This window comes from Chlamydotis macqueenii, chromosome 3, assembly GCF_036417535.1.
Source record: "Chlamydotis macqueenii isolate bChlMac1 chromosome 3, bChlMac1.mat, whole genome shotgun sequence".
Taxonomy (NCBI): Eukaryota; Metazoa; Chordata; class Aves; order Otidiformes; family Otididae; genus Chlamydotis; species Chlamydotis macqueenii.
In genome coordinates, this window is record NC_141558.1 from 121,168,414 (window position 1) to 121,183,140 (window position 14,727).

Sequence of the window (14,727 nt, forward strand, 5' to 3'; positions counted from 1 at the left end):
ACTCCAAGTAAGGAACAACTGATACTCTTGGAACATCTGGGCTGAACAAGGCTGGAAAGAAGATTCGGCAACCGCGCACCTCACAGGCATGCCAAAATTGCTGGTGTGTAATCTAAGTTTTGAGCTCACAGATGGGAAGTGATCTGCAGGAGTCTGAGGAAGGTGTGAGCATGGTTCTAGGGCCAGGGGCACAAGCACTGCCAGCTCTGCAGCCGTAGACGCCCCGTAACAGGATGGACCTTACCACAGCCAAGAACTAGGATGCACTTTGCTTTTGCCATAGGAAATGAAAACAAAGGAGATAAAATTAGGTCAGAAATCTTGTTTTCCTTTATGCCACTGACTGGTGTGTAAAATAGACATTCACACATCTACTGTGTTAGATCAGGGTGGAAGAGGAGATAGGGACATAAGAATAGCAGTTCTGGGTCAGACCAAACGTCATGTAGGCCAGGTTCCTGTCTCCAGCGCCTCAGGAAGAAAGGGACAGAGATGCAGTGACAGTTCCCAGCACACTCACCCGACTTCTAGATCAGTGGCTCAGGGACTTCCCAAACCAGGGACAAAGTCAGGGGTGGGTTTTTTTGTTGTTGTTGTTGTCATTCAATGCCCTTTGATTCATGGCTTTTCCTCTGGGAGCCAGTCTGGACACTTTTTTGCTACTGTGGAAACTGCTGGGCTTCTCAGTGTCCCGTGGCAAGAAGTCCCAGAGGTAACCACCCAGCCATGTGCCTCCAGACCTTGTTCCCGAAAGGACGTGGCCGACAAACCCCAGCGCTTACTTGGAAGCTGGGATGTGTTTCTCCAGGGTCGGGAGCAGGCGAGCCTCTGCACTCAGCCAGCCGCTGCCTTCCCCGGCCAAATCAGCCTGGAGTTGTGGCCGAGGTATGGGCCCCGCTTCCCGCTCTTTCCCTCCGGAATCCACGGGAGATCCTTGGTGGCGGGAAGGGGGGCACAACGAGTCCCATGGGGGAGACTGCCACCTCCGCTTCCCTCAGGAGAGCCGCTGGCCGGGGGGACAGCGGTGACTACCTCAAGAGACCGGGCCGCCCGTCTCTCCTTTCCCCTCGGGGAGTCCAAACCCGCTCCCGGGGTGCGCCCTCTCCTCAGCAGCCCCCCCCCCCCCCGCCGCCCCAGCCTCGAGGCTCCCTCAACGGCCGCCCCGCGAGCGTGCGCGCAGCCCCCCGCCCCGTAACGGCCGCGCTGCCCTCAGGTAACACGGGGCGGGAAGGCGGGAAGAAGTTTTTACTGCAAAAAAAACCACCTCAAAGGCTTCGAGTTTGGGTTGTGGTTTTTTTTGTGTGTGTGGGGTTTTTTTTCTTTTTCTCTTCCCTTCAGCCAGCCCCGAGGAGGAAAAGGCTTGCGGTTCCCGCTCTGCTCCCGGGCAGCGGCGGGCGGGAAAAGCCCTCTGCTCCGCGCGGCGCTGCCTGCAAGCTCAGGGAAGGCGCCCGCCATTCCCGAGCCGCCTCAGCCGGCTCTGCTGCTCCCAGGTAGCCCGGGAAGCACCTGCGGAGCGGGGCTTCCCCAGGGAGGCGGAGCGAGCTGCGACCCTCGGCCGGGGCTCGCCACCTCCCTCCGAGGGAGCGGCTGCGGCCGGGTAGCCCTCCCCTCTGCGCCGTGCTCGCCTTCTCCTCCTCCTCCTCTCCTGCCGGTACCTGCCTTCCCCTCCCTCCTGCCATTCCCCTCCTTCCCGCCTCATGCATATGGATGGGCGCATGCGCGGGCGGGCGGCCTCCCCGCCTTGCCGCCGTGGGCTAGATGAAGCCGAGCGGCGGCGGGGTTCCCAGACGGGCGGCCGGCTCCCGGGCGGTGCGTGTGCTGCATGTGCGTGTGTGTGCGTGTGTGTATGCGTGTGTGTCTCGGGGGGGCGGGGAGGGGGCTCGCCGCGCCTCCACCGCGCGGCGGCCGGCGACCTGAAAAGGAATAAAAGGACCGGGATAATAATCGCCATAATAAAAAGGAGAGGAGGAAAAAAAAAAAAAAACCAAAACAAAACCAACAACCAACAAAAACAAGAGAGAGAAAAGGGAAAGAAAAGAGGGAGGCGAGAGAATAAGGAGAATAAAAGGAGGCCGGGCTGCTTTGCATTGAAGACCTGGGCGCTATTGAAAGCGCTTGAAAAGCGGCGTTGTTCGGCGCGGGTGCGCGCCGCGGTATATTAGAGTGGGGCGGCGGCGGCGGCAGCAGCGGCGGTGCCTCCTCCTCCTCTTCCTCCTCCTCCGTCTCCCCTCCTCCTGGCCCGTCCCGTCCCGGAGCGAGCGGCGGCGGCGGCCTGCAGGCGGGCAGCGGCGGCGGCATGCGTGCGCCCCGGCGGGCAGCCGCGGCGGCGTGCTCCCTCCTCATCCTCATCCTCGGGCTCCTGCTGGGGCTGCGGGCAAAGGTACGTACCGGGCACCCCGCGTCCTCCTGGGCGCGGAAGGGAGGGAGAGGGCAAGCCTCAGCGGGGCTCCGGCGGAATTTTGCCGCTTTTCGCCGATTGCAGTTGGTGGCTTTTTGAAAAATCCCGAGCCTTGGGTGGTGCAGAAGGGGCTTCTGCAAAGCTCGGCCGGCGAGAGCGGAGTTGCCGCTGACAACTTTCCTGCGGAGGTGCCAGACGCAGAAGTCTTCCTTGCACCGAGACTTCATTCCCTGGGAATAAAAACTGTAATTGCTGCCAATTTTTTTTTTTCCGAAGTTACTTTTTTTTTTTTTTCTTTTCTTTTAAATCAGGGCTAATTGCAGTGCCCGTGGGGTGACTAATGAGCAAGGTCCGAATCTCAGCTGGGCAGCATTGAGCGGGGAGGCTGTTGTCCCCCTCTCAGCTGCACCTCGGAGAAGGCAGTGGGGTTACATTTCCAGGGTGCTTTAGTTATGCATCGTTTTGCTGGGTTTCCCTCACATACGCCCTTTTGGTTTGGTTTAGTTTTATTTCCTGACGATTTAGAAGCCTTCCCCACACACACTGTTTTTTTGGAGTTGGTTCTTCTTTAGCATTAAGGGCATTATTTGGTTGGGATGACTTATGAGACTTTCTCATGGATATCTGATAGGGAAAAGATTGGAGTGGTTGCCTTTTTTTTTAGTATGATGCATGTGCTTCTTGAAAGCACGTTTGAAATGACTCTCTCCTGTCTGCAGAGTCATACACTTGCATTTGGGGAAAAAAAAAAAGTGAGGTAACTGTCTGTTTCTTGTTTTTGTTTTTGGTTTTTTTTTTTTTTTTGTTTGGTTTTTTTTTTTGTTTTCCCCTCTGGTTCTTTCTTGGGATTAACAGGTGACTTTAGCATCAGGACAGTTCGAGTTGGAGATTTTATCCATGCAAAATGTGAATGGTGAACTGCAAAATGGAAATTGCTGTGATGGCACCCGAAACCCAGGAGACAGAAAATGCACCAGAGACGAGTGTGATACCTATTTTAAAGTTTGCCTGAAGGAGTATCAATCGCGGGTCACTGCTGGCGGTCCTTGCAGCTTCGGATCCAAATCCACTCCCGTCATCGGAGGAAATACTTTCAATTTAAAGTACAGCCGGAATAATGAAAAGAACCGGATTGTTATCCCTTTCAGCTTCGCCTGGCCGGTGAGTGTGTGGCCTGCTCTGGCTCTGCCTCTGTTGGACAGTCCCGTTTGAGATGCCCATAGTGAGCTGAGCTCTAACTTCTCGCGCAGGGGGAGAGGGACCAGGATTGGGGAGGGAGCAGGCATATTGGCAAGAGCATCGGGAATCTGCAGCACAGAAAAGAGTAAAATGTGGTGGTGTTTTTGTTTTTGTTCCCTGGGGCTCACAATGCACAGCCTGTTAAATTTGAAAGTCAGATGTGCAGTGAGGGGGATCTAAATGGGTCAGGGAGTCAGGGAAGCAAACCCAGTATCTCTGCACTTTACAGCATGAATAAAGTCTCTCGAGGCTTAGAAGGTCAGAAGTTCTTTCCCCCCCGCCCCCCCCCCCCCTTCTTTCCTAACCAGTGAAGTCTTGGGCTTAAGCCAAAAGAGCAGTGGGTTAGGGGCTGTAGAGGGATCCCGTGTGAAAAGTGTGTGTCATAGCTGGCCTCCTTCCCTGGAGCGTGTTTGGGAAGGCTTCCTGCTCCTCCCAAGGGGAAATGCTGCACTGCTTGGTGTTGATGGGAGCTGCTGTTGCTGCTCTTCATGAACTAGTTGCCAGCTTCCCTGGGAAGCTTGCTATGTTTTGAGGTACTTGCAGACTCTAGAAGCTGAAGGATGAAAAAAGCCTAGCCTTAGCTTTTGGTCCATCTCACCCACTCCTCCCCACAGCACACCTTTGCCTCTGCGGTCCATGGATTCTGGCTTCCCTCTTGTGTGCAAAACTTGATGGCTCAAGGAGGTGGGGCTCTTTTCCAGGCACTTTCCCAATGTTGTCCACTCTAGCAAATACCAGTCAGCCTTGTAAAGCTGTGAGATGGAGGACGGGTGACCCCTTCACTAGCTGAAGCCTGCTTTGTTGTTGGTCATGTAAAGAGCGCTCGCTTAGACTTCGGTGCTGCTTCTTTCTTCTGGAGTGCTCAAGAGGGTTGAAGCTTTGATATGGTCAGCTCTGCAGAGGAGTCCTCTGCTCGCTGCACAGAAACTGAGGACCATCTTTCCAAAACAGCCATCCCCCAGGACAGACTCACAGATGCAGGCTGCAGGGCCGTAGGGTTTCTGGACACAGAAGATGGCTATGGCCTCAGATGGCAGGAGGTGCCTCGTTCTGTGCCCAGCAATGCTGCGTGCAGGGAAGCAAAACCTGAGGGTGACTGATCTGGGAGGCTCTTGCATGCACACAACGAACAGTCTGTCTTTTGAGGTGGCTCTCCGAGATGCTATGGTATGAAAGCTGAAAACTCCCCGAATTTATGCTCCTAAAACTTGTATTTAGAGATCACCTAGGAAACAAAACTGTTTTTTTTCCCCCCATCCCCTTCTCTAAAGGCGCTGAGCAAACAATTCCCCACCAACTGCCTTGGGATATGTTGATGCTCAGCAGTTTTGAAAATCCAGTCATCCTAACCCAGATGCCTAAGGTCATTTTTACAAGGGGAGGAGGGCTCTTACGTGCATGCAGGGGAGGGGTGAATCTTCTTTCCTATCCTCTGTCACTATCGCTGCTGGCAAGGTGGAAGCATGCGTAGACTTTCCGCTCCCTCCAAAACTTGGCCCTTCCTAGTCAGATAAGGACTGGTTGCTGAGAGGGCCTGGACTTTTTTGGGGGAGGGAGGGAAAGCCTGCCCCAAAAGCATTCCTTCTCCAGTTGTAGTGTAGACACCCACTTTGTAGTCCTACAGCCAAGGGCTGCAGGCAGCCATGTGTTTTTGAAGTGTCCTGTGCTGCCTCCTACCTGCCTCCTCTGTCAGTTGTGACTTCTGCAGTATTGAAGGCTGGAGAGGCACAAGGGTGAAATCAAGTCTGCATTTTTAAGGAGATAGTATTACCAAGTACAATAGGAGAGTTAACAAAAGTATTCTCTGTTGGAAGTACAAGTCCTTCCTTTCTTTCTCTTTTCTTTCCCTTTTTTTCTAACATGAAATGAGATAAAACTGTTATCAAATATGCGATCAAAGGGATAAAGGGCTTTGTAAAAATCTGAGGTATGTGAAACTCTGCCAATAGCTGCAGTGCTTGTGTTGCAGATTGCGGCTTTTTCAGAAAAGTCAGGTTCATCAAGGATTTTTTTTTTTTTTCTTCTAACTACCCCCCTACTCCGCTCCCAGTAATTCTAGTGCCTTGAATCTGAAGCATATGTGTATGTGTATAAAAATGATGTGAAAACTAAACACGTTCCTGCTAACAACCCCTCTCTTCATAGGGCTGGGAAGGGAAATCTGTGCATAGAGGGTGTGTTTGGGGGGGTGGGGACCCTGGGAGAAGTTTCTTAAGCCTGCCTGCATCTTAGTAAAAGAAATGGTTCTATTGTCCTGCTGAATCTAATTGAGCTCTGGAATCCTAGAGCAGCAGCAGCAAAACTCCAGTGCAGCCTTTGAAATGTGTAAAACTTGACAACTTCAGACACTCTGGTTCCTAAGACTGGAATTTTTGGAATAAACTCTTGAATATTCCCATGCATAAATGCACTTTGTGAGGTTGTGATGATAGTCTGTTTGCAATTATCAAGCCTGCCTCCCAGCTTTAACTTCCAGAGGACACAGCTTTTATGCTGGCCATTGTGACTTTCAAATGGAATTTGAACAAAAGAATATCTAATGTGGCAAAGCTCTTATTTGTGCTAAAATTGTGTGCACAAATGATTTTAGGCATTTTGAAAGCTCTACAGATAAATAGTAAACTTAATTAGTGAACTCAAATCTGACGTTGAAATTTCAGAACTTCAAAAAATTTCTTTAGGTGGGTGAATACTGTTGACTTTAGTAAAAGCTTGAGACCAGCATTTCACTTACCAGTGTGGCTAATCATGAGAGTTGTCTTTGAATACATCCAACTGAAAATTACAGTAAAGGTAATAGGGGCTAGGCCAAAATGTTAATTATATTGCACTTGAAAATTCATGCTCATCTCTGCATATATATTGTTTGTGTTCTGCTGTCTGAGGGAGGCTTTTCTTGGATGTTCTAGCTTGAGTCAGTAATATTAAGAAGTCTTGTTGCCTTGACTAGTTAAAAAAAAAAAAAAATCTCTCCCGGTGTCTAGCTGCCCCCTTACACCGTTTGTGAAAAATATATTGCATTAAAAGTCTTTATTCATCATGCAAGAGAGGAAGAAGAGAGAATGGTGTGCTTTACATGTATTGTTAGATTTGGCTTGTAGTTGTAATGTAGATTTGAAGTGTCAGAGTCTTATTAATAACTTATGCAGTTTGCTCTTGTCAGTTTTGATATGTACCCCCGTGAGTAATGGGTTGTGGAGATGGTGGGCCATAAATTAATTTATGTGATGGGAGGTTTGAGTAAGTTGCTAGGAAACAGGGCAGCAGACCAGCATAAAGGAACTTAGAGTGCGTCAGAAAGCTGCCCCTGCAGTAGCTAGCAATTCTTCAGTAAACTGAAATAATAATTGTGATGATTTAAAAAAAAATACTTGTAGCCTTGCTTTTTGCATTCATTTTGAAACAAGTGACTTTCTGGACAGGGGACTTGGCTTATGAAGCCATATAGAAAAATATGGCACAAAAGAATTTCCATATTTCACTTGTCAAAGTCTGTCTCAACAAGTTTTGTTTCATGGTAGACACATGCTCTTCTCAGCCATAAATCAAATCTCTTGCCTTTCTTAAAGAATCAGGCAGCATCCAAAGCGTGGTGTGTGCTCTCCCTTAAGGGAGCTGTGCATGAATTAACTAAGCAAAACTTAGCACTAAACTTGGCTTTTATGTAAAGAGAGATCTTTTGGGGGTTTGGTGAGACAGAGTAAGAAGGAGGTCAAACTTGGCAATTCCTTTGGTATGCATAGCTCCAGTTTCAAACGACTTGTTTATCCTGAAATTATGATCCTTGTAATTATTTAATATTGGGGCCAATTGCACCAACACACCAGGAAACTACTGAGGTGGAAAAAAACCTTCCAGCATCTAAATGTCTTTGGCGTAAAATAAAATTAAAAAGAGTTTTGAATATTTTCTTTCAACCTTACTCTAAAAAATACAATAGTCAGCCTTTCTCCTTTTTAATGTCAAATCTTACTGCTACTGGTTCCAGAAGTTGTAAAATATGTTTTCTGGTAGGCATTATTTTCTCTGGCTAGAAAGAGATAATGCAAAGAGCTTTAGTGGTTTTTTTTTTTTTTAAACTTTGTGAACTTTTTTCCTGTCTTGACACAAGAGGCTTCTGAAATACTAATCTGCCGCTGATACTAAAGTAACAGTCTTTTGAATCTGAGAGAAAAACATCACTTCATTCAACTGTTTGTTTTTTTAAAAAACGCAAAACAGTAGGTGACAGGCATGAAACTGAAGCTTGGATTTTTTAAAATTTGGTTTTCCCTCCCTCCAGTTAACTTTTTGAAAACTTGTAGAAGCAAATGCTAGGTATTGTTCAAGCTTTTCTTAAAGAATGCCTGGTAAGTCATTCTGCAGCATGGGCGGATCAGAAGAAATTTGTGTAATAACAAAAGGCATATCAATCAAATCCACACTACGTCATTTATTGTTGACTAGTAATTTCAGAATAAATCTTCAGCACTCAAAGTGCAATGTTTTGCCTAGGATTACTGTCCAAAATGGAGCTGAGAGTATTAAGTGACCTCTGAAGCATAATTAGCATCCACAGGGCTGTTTTTTCCCAGGACTGCAGAGAAGTGATGCATCCATTTGGAGGTTTTGGACTTCTTACATGTTCTTAGGAGTTATTTATGTTCCAGTCAGTTCAGAACTTCATCTTCCTGGTAAATCCATTTGACTATATTACCATAGTATGTCTAAAAATAAATCTTCATCCTGCCTGCTCCCAAAATTTCTGTTCTTGTTGTAATAAAGGCATGCTCCAGTTTAACTTTGGTGGCAGCTGGACTGGGCCTGGCATTGAAGCTTATTCCTTAACTTTCTCAGACTACATACATCCAGCACTGTCAGCTTGTTTATGCAGCTGGACGTCTGCGTGTCTGAAAATGAATTGCATAAAATTGATGCTTTATGCTTAAAATTCTGGTTAACTCAAGGAAACTTGCCACTTCGTTGCAGATTGAAGGCTGGGATAGAAGTAAACTAGTTCTGAAGCTAGTAAAGTTGGACCTCAGCTAATTAAGCGTCGTGCCAGGAGGCTTGCGTTTATACCAACTTCAGTCCTTGAGTCTGATGCCCTGCAGGACATGCAAAAACCTTAAGCTACAATTCTTAAAAGTATTTCTGTGTCGGTAATACTAATGATAAGATTGGTTTGGAAAATTCAAACTGAACTGGACTTTGCATTTCTGCTGATGGATAGGAGTTTTATGTCTTAATTGGCACAGTTTTAATGATTTTAGCTGGTAACCCATACACCTTAACATGGGGGCAGATGTCAAAACTAGAAGCTGTTGCGTTCATTTCTTGTTAGTCTGTGGAGCTCATGGTTCTGTGGTCACTGTTGTGCAGCATAAATTACACTTGTTATTCTTGTAGTATTCAGAAGAAACTGTAAAATGTGGATAGAAGTGGTTAAAGTGGTTTGTAAGTAGTCAAACATCCAGAGTCCTTTACCAGCTCAACCCAGTTCTTATGCGCTCAGGTAAATAAGTAGAAAGGCTTCTTGTTCAGGCTTGCTCTATGTGAACCTGACTGTTTTGCTTGGCTGGCTACTAGGTATTCTCTCTATTAACCTTGCCACCCTTTTGTAACTGGTGCATTTAATTATCAGTGGGATGCTTTAAACAGGTAGGGGGACTGATAAGAGCAGGTAATCTGCTTGTTGGGGAAGGTTGAAAGCAACCATTGACATTTTGGCCTACCTGCTAGTCTTTGACAAGTGGGGCTCCGTGAGAAAATAACTCCGTAATGAGATAAGGTGCTGATTAAAATGCTGTTGTTGTATGAAGCACCCTGGTAGCAGAGATTACTTGAAATCATTAGTTTAAAAAGAAAGAAAAAAGGGAAAAAATAAAAGATGCTATACTTTTTTCTTTTGTTTGTTTTTCTTTTAAGGAGGGGACGAGGGAGGACCCCAAGTCTCCCCGCTCCATCCCAGTATATTGTTTGGTTAATACATGCTAGTTTTATGATTGGAATACATTGTAGTCCGGCCACCCAGACAGAGGCATTGACTGCCAATATTAACCAAGAACAATAGCCTGGCCGTACTGACTGCAGTGAGGATTACAGAACATAATGGGGCCTATCCAAAAATAATGCTAATACAGGACAAGCAACAGGAAGCAGCAGTAGACTCAGCATTGCTCGGCTCCCAGACAAACCATGGACTTACTTCACACAATGGCAACTTCAGCACATTATGTATTCACAGGATACTCATTATTCCAGCGGGCTCGCCAGATCAGAGATCAGACTGGTCTACTGGATGCTTAAGCGTATGCATAGTTTGGATAGCGGTACTTTTGTGTCCTTCGTCATTTTGCAGGAGGGTGGCAGTTGTATCGCAGAGAAGGTCTTGACTTTGGTTACTGGCTTGGCTTGTGCCAAGGCAGAACGGGGGGAAAGTCTCCTGGAAGCTGCTAATATAGTTAAATTTGGGTTTGTGTCTTCTCCTTTGTGTGATGATGAAGTGTTTGGTGGCACTGCCAGCAATGAAGGAACGACTCAAAATGAAGACTAAAGGAACGATGTGGGCATATTCTGATCAGGCTCTTGGCTGGGCTGCCTGCTTGAGGCCTAGCTCTTGACCGTGGACTCTGAGGCGTGAGATTGTTACAGCTTAGACTTTGTTTATATACACAGGGTTGAGAGGGCAACAGTTTTATAGGGTGTTGCCTTATCCTTCTGTAGGTTGGCCCAAAGAAGAGCTTCCTGATGATGTTGCATTTGACAAAGGCCTAAGAGGGTTAGGTTGTTCCCTCCTTTTCTCAAATATGTCCATATCTCCTCTGGATGAGGAACCAGTTGTCTTCAACTCCTTTGAAGGAATCTTCTTTTGTCAAAGTTGACTGGCTGACCATGGCATGACGTTTTGACACATCTGTATAGCGTCATCGTGACTTGTCATGTGGCAACAGTGAGAGTCCTGCTGACGTTCAGAGGAAGTGGTTTTGTGACTAGCCTTAACTCTGCTCAGAGATGCCCTCCTCCCTGGCCCTTGGGCGCTCTGAAATACACCTCAGTTTCCCTCTTCCCTATCTCATGCCCTTCCAGCTGAAGGGAGGAGGGATTGCCGGAGCTCCTGGCAATTTGCTGTGGCCCGCTGTGACAGCGTGCCAGTCTCCTAGCCTTCTTTCCTAGGATGCAGGCAGGGTGTGAGCACCGTTCTCAAACTGGTCTTCACAGCTGTGCGTGGCTGGCAGAGCGTGAGGAGAACATTACTGGGCTTAACCTGCTCTCCTTGTTTGACAGCGAGGGAGCAGGCACAGCATTCAGAATGCAAACTTCCCACTGCATTTGTCTAGTCATGGTTTCACATGCTCAGCAAAGCCCTTGCATGGTTTAACCACAAGGATAGGAGGGAAAGAAGTTTGACTAGTTGCAGCTTCTTTCAAAAAGGAGGCAGTCCTTTCACTAACGAGCCTGATGTTTTAATCATGCTCTGTCCCACTGACTCGCAGAATGCCTTTAGAATCCAAAGTACAAAAACACCTCTTTTGGGTGGAGGTCTGGATGAAGGGAGGGAAGAAGGTAATCGAGCCGAGAGCTCTGAACACCTTCTGCTTACCTGGAGCTGCTAGTATTTAATTTAAATAACCAGAAAAGAAGTTGCATTGGCCTTTCAGACAAAAGGGACAGTTTCTGATAAATTTCAAGGTCTTAACACTCTTTCTTGAGTTGTATTATCAATGGATCAAGACTAAATCATAGTCATTTCCTTGTCATTGAGGAAAACAGCTCTTGCACATTGGTGCTTTCTTTGGGTTTTTTTTTGAGTGTGAAATTAACCATTTCCATCCTCTCATAGCTTAACTCATAAGAGTTTTGCGTAAATTTGACCATGCTGCCTTTCAGTCCTCTGGGATGATCAGACTGGATGTTCTGCAAAGTGTGCCAGCTTGCTGTTCCTTTCAAGCTGCCTTTCCTCTCAAGCCAGAATCCCTGCCTTCTGGTCAAGCTCAGGTTTACAGCGGCTAATTGGGTGTGACTCTGGAAAGTTCACTGCTGCCTTGTTGCCTAGGACATTGCTTTGATGGAATAAGGTGCATGATGTGGAATTTTTGTGTCTGGATATATATTTATTCAAAGATGGGCAGAGGTCATCTATGGGCATGGGAAAACTTAAACCTCCGCACTGTTAGTAGTCATTCCTGAGATATCTGAATCGTTGATCTATAGAGTGGGGATGATATGCACTTTTTAAAATTCTCAACAGTGCAGTCTTTGCACAGAACTGCTCTTTTTTTTTTTTTTTTTTTTTAGGGGTGAGGGAGAATTGGCTAGAGGTATGCGATAGCTGGATTGTTGAGGGGGGCTTGCTGCTGTTGTTGCAGGGCTGTGGGTGTCTGTCTTTTTGAACACAGTCTTGTCCTTTCTTTGCCCCGTGCTGAGAGGGACGGAGCCAAGAGATTAAACTGCCATTCTTTGTATCATCTCTTTTCAGGACAGAGATTCTTCATTTAAAATATTCAGATGAGGTGAGAGGGGGCACATAGAAACAAAGGAATTGCTAGGGTCGGGCTGTTCCCCCCGCATTTTGTTTCTGGTTAAGCAGAAGCATCTCCTCTCTTTAAACAAACTCCTGTGTGGCGTTGGAAAGTGGTCACACAAGTATCTAGCAACAGTAGCACTTCAAGCTAGGATTCAGCCTTTCCTTTCCTTAAGGGCTAGGTGTGTTGGTAAACAGTCCTGAGAACCAACCGGGAACTGTTGCTATGAGTTTAGAGAAAATATCTTCCAAAACAATTATGCAAGGCCGAAAGGAAAACATCCTTAACTTTATTGGAAGTAGTGCTAGCTGCCATAACTCATTCTCTATATCGTAAGGGTTTTTTCAAGCTTGCAGTAACATGTTGTGCTTGTGCATCTCAATGTTGGTAATTACACCAGTGAGGAAGCACCCGAGATAGTGCAATCTGTAACTGTAATATGGCTCAGAAGTTCTCTTCTGGTTTGGTTCGGTTGGTTTTTTTATTTCTGACTTGTGTAAGGACTTCTTAAATCTGCTTTAAGCAGTGTTAAATGATCACGTTGTGTTGTGTTTTATTTTTCAGAGTTTCTTTCAAGCGGAGAGGCTTGGTCTAGAATAGTAACAAATAACACATAACTTTCATGAAATATTAACCAAAAATGGTTTGGGCCGATGGAGCCTCTGCATAGAAGTTTAGGCACATGTCTCGGCTTGCTCAGCTTTGCTTACTTTTTGAAGCATTTTCCCACAGTTATCAGTGAACGAAATGGAATCCTAGTCTGCTTTGAATATGAAACATATTTAGGCTACGTTCCAAGCCGGTGTCCATCACAAACTAGGTTTTCATTCAGAGGCTGCATGCTGTGTCCAGTCGTGAGAAAGCAGTCTGCTTCAAGCCTTTTTTTTTCTTTTTTTTCTATTTTTTTTTTTTTTTTTCCTTTCCTCTTAAGGAATTTGAGGTCTGCCTTACGCTTGCACCTTGTAGCAGCTTACTCTCAGAACTATATTTTGGTTTCTGTTACAGAAAAGGTGTTAAGCGCTGCTGACCACAAATGAGCAGACTGTGACTGACTGTAGATAAAATTAAGAAGAAATAAACCTTACGATACGCAGTGTCTATGGCAAAGCATCAAAACCCTCATGGAGAGTTTGTTCTGTTATTGTTCTGCTCACCAGAAAGAATGTTACATTTATTACCTCATTTATAGTTGTTACACTTTTTACTTTTCAAGTAATTTTTTTTCTTATTTTTCCTCAGCGGTTCCTTTTTTTTTTTTTTTTTTTTTTTTTTTTTTTTTGAGAGGAGAATGTTTTGGTTTTGAGTCACTCTGTAAGTTTGGATATGGCTGCCTAAATGGCAATTTCGAAAGATACAGCTTGGATAATATCTCAGAGTCGAGCTGGGGGAGGAGAAGACATTTTAATGGCTCTTGTTCTCAAGTTAGGATGGAAGATAAAGGTGGCTTAGATGTAATAGCTGGCATCTTTCCAACCTGTGGAGTCACTTCAGTTAGGTTATGCTTATAATTATTATTACTGGAGTGCTAGCGAGCTCATTGGCAGATCAGTGCGTCTGTAAATGTGACACGGGGTGGATAGCGCGTCTTCCCTTTCCCCGCTCTTCCAAATAGGCTGATCTTAGCCTTTGTTTTACAATGCTTCTCTCTCACCCCACCCCCTTCCCATATCCATCAGTTTTTCCCTCAGTTACCTGATACTTGTGGGAGCCGCGATGGCCCTCGTGCAGACAAAGCTTTCAAAGGGGGTGCTGAAAAGCAGAGTCCCTAGAGATTGCTCTGTCAAGGCAGAGCGCAGTGATCTTAGCAACACTTCTTGCTTTCAGGATGGCTGGGGGAAGGGACATCAAGACTACTTTTCTGTAACTAAAATTCTTTTGAAGCAGTTTTTGAGGGTGGGGTTTTGGTTTTTGGGGTTTTTTTTTTTTTTTGATGCTGCTGTGCTAGCCTGGTGTTTTCTGTCTTCCATGTGCAATTCTTCCACACATGCTTTGTTGTGGCTGCAGCACAATGTCAAAGGCTGTGCTTCCTGGTTAAGCACATAAGATGCATTAATGATGACAAAGATGAGCTATCCAAGGTGAAAGGTCTTCTAAGTCAGACTGGATAAGGTAGCTTATGGGGTTTCAAGAAGATCATGTTTGTCTCAAGTATAATCTATTACCTATTTATGTTTTCAAGTATTCCATTTTAGGGCAGAGACCAGGATTTTTCTTTTTTAAATAAAATTGGCTTGTTTGGGTTTTTGTCATTGTTTTTTTTGTTTGTTTGTTTTTTTGTGGTTTTGGTTTTTTTTTCTTGCAGTTGTGTGTGGCTTTGGAACTAACTCTTATTTCTCTTTTGCAGAGATCCTACACATTGCTTGTTGAGGCATGGGATTACAATGATAACTCTACTAGTAAGTATTCATTCACCTTGATTTCCTGTCCCTTGAAAGGCTTTTGGTAGTTTAACCAGCTTATGGTGAAGTAGAGCACGAGGAGAGGGAAAAGCTCTCCCCCAGACAATTTGGACAACTACTCCAGGTTTTGCAGCAGCCTGTCTCTCACACATTGCCTGTAGAGGGTGAGTAGATCACTCACCTAGGC

At 45.9% G+C, this 14,727-nt stretch overlaps 1 protein-coding gene across 1 annotated transcript in view; it reads left to right on the forward strand.

The window, feature by feature from the left end:
- The first annotated feature begins 1,758 nt into the window (after nt 1–1,758).
- JAG1 (jagged canonical Notch ligand 1) overlaps nt 1,759–14,727 on the forward strand; it is a 36,554-nt gene continuing 23,585 nt past the window's right edge. Inside the window, exons 1-3 of the mRNA XM_086744978.1 lie at nt 1,759–2,380; nt 3,254–3,559; nt 14,486–14,537. Coding sequence (XP_086601104.1) covers nt 2,297–2,380; nt 3,254–3,559; nt 14,486–14,537 — 442 coding nt within the window. The 5' untranslated portion in view covers nt 1,759–2,296. The remainder of the gene's footprint in view (nt 2,381–3,253; nt 3,560–14,485; nt 14,538–14,727) is intronic.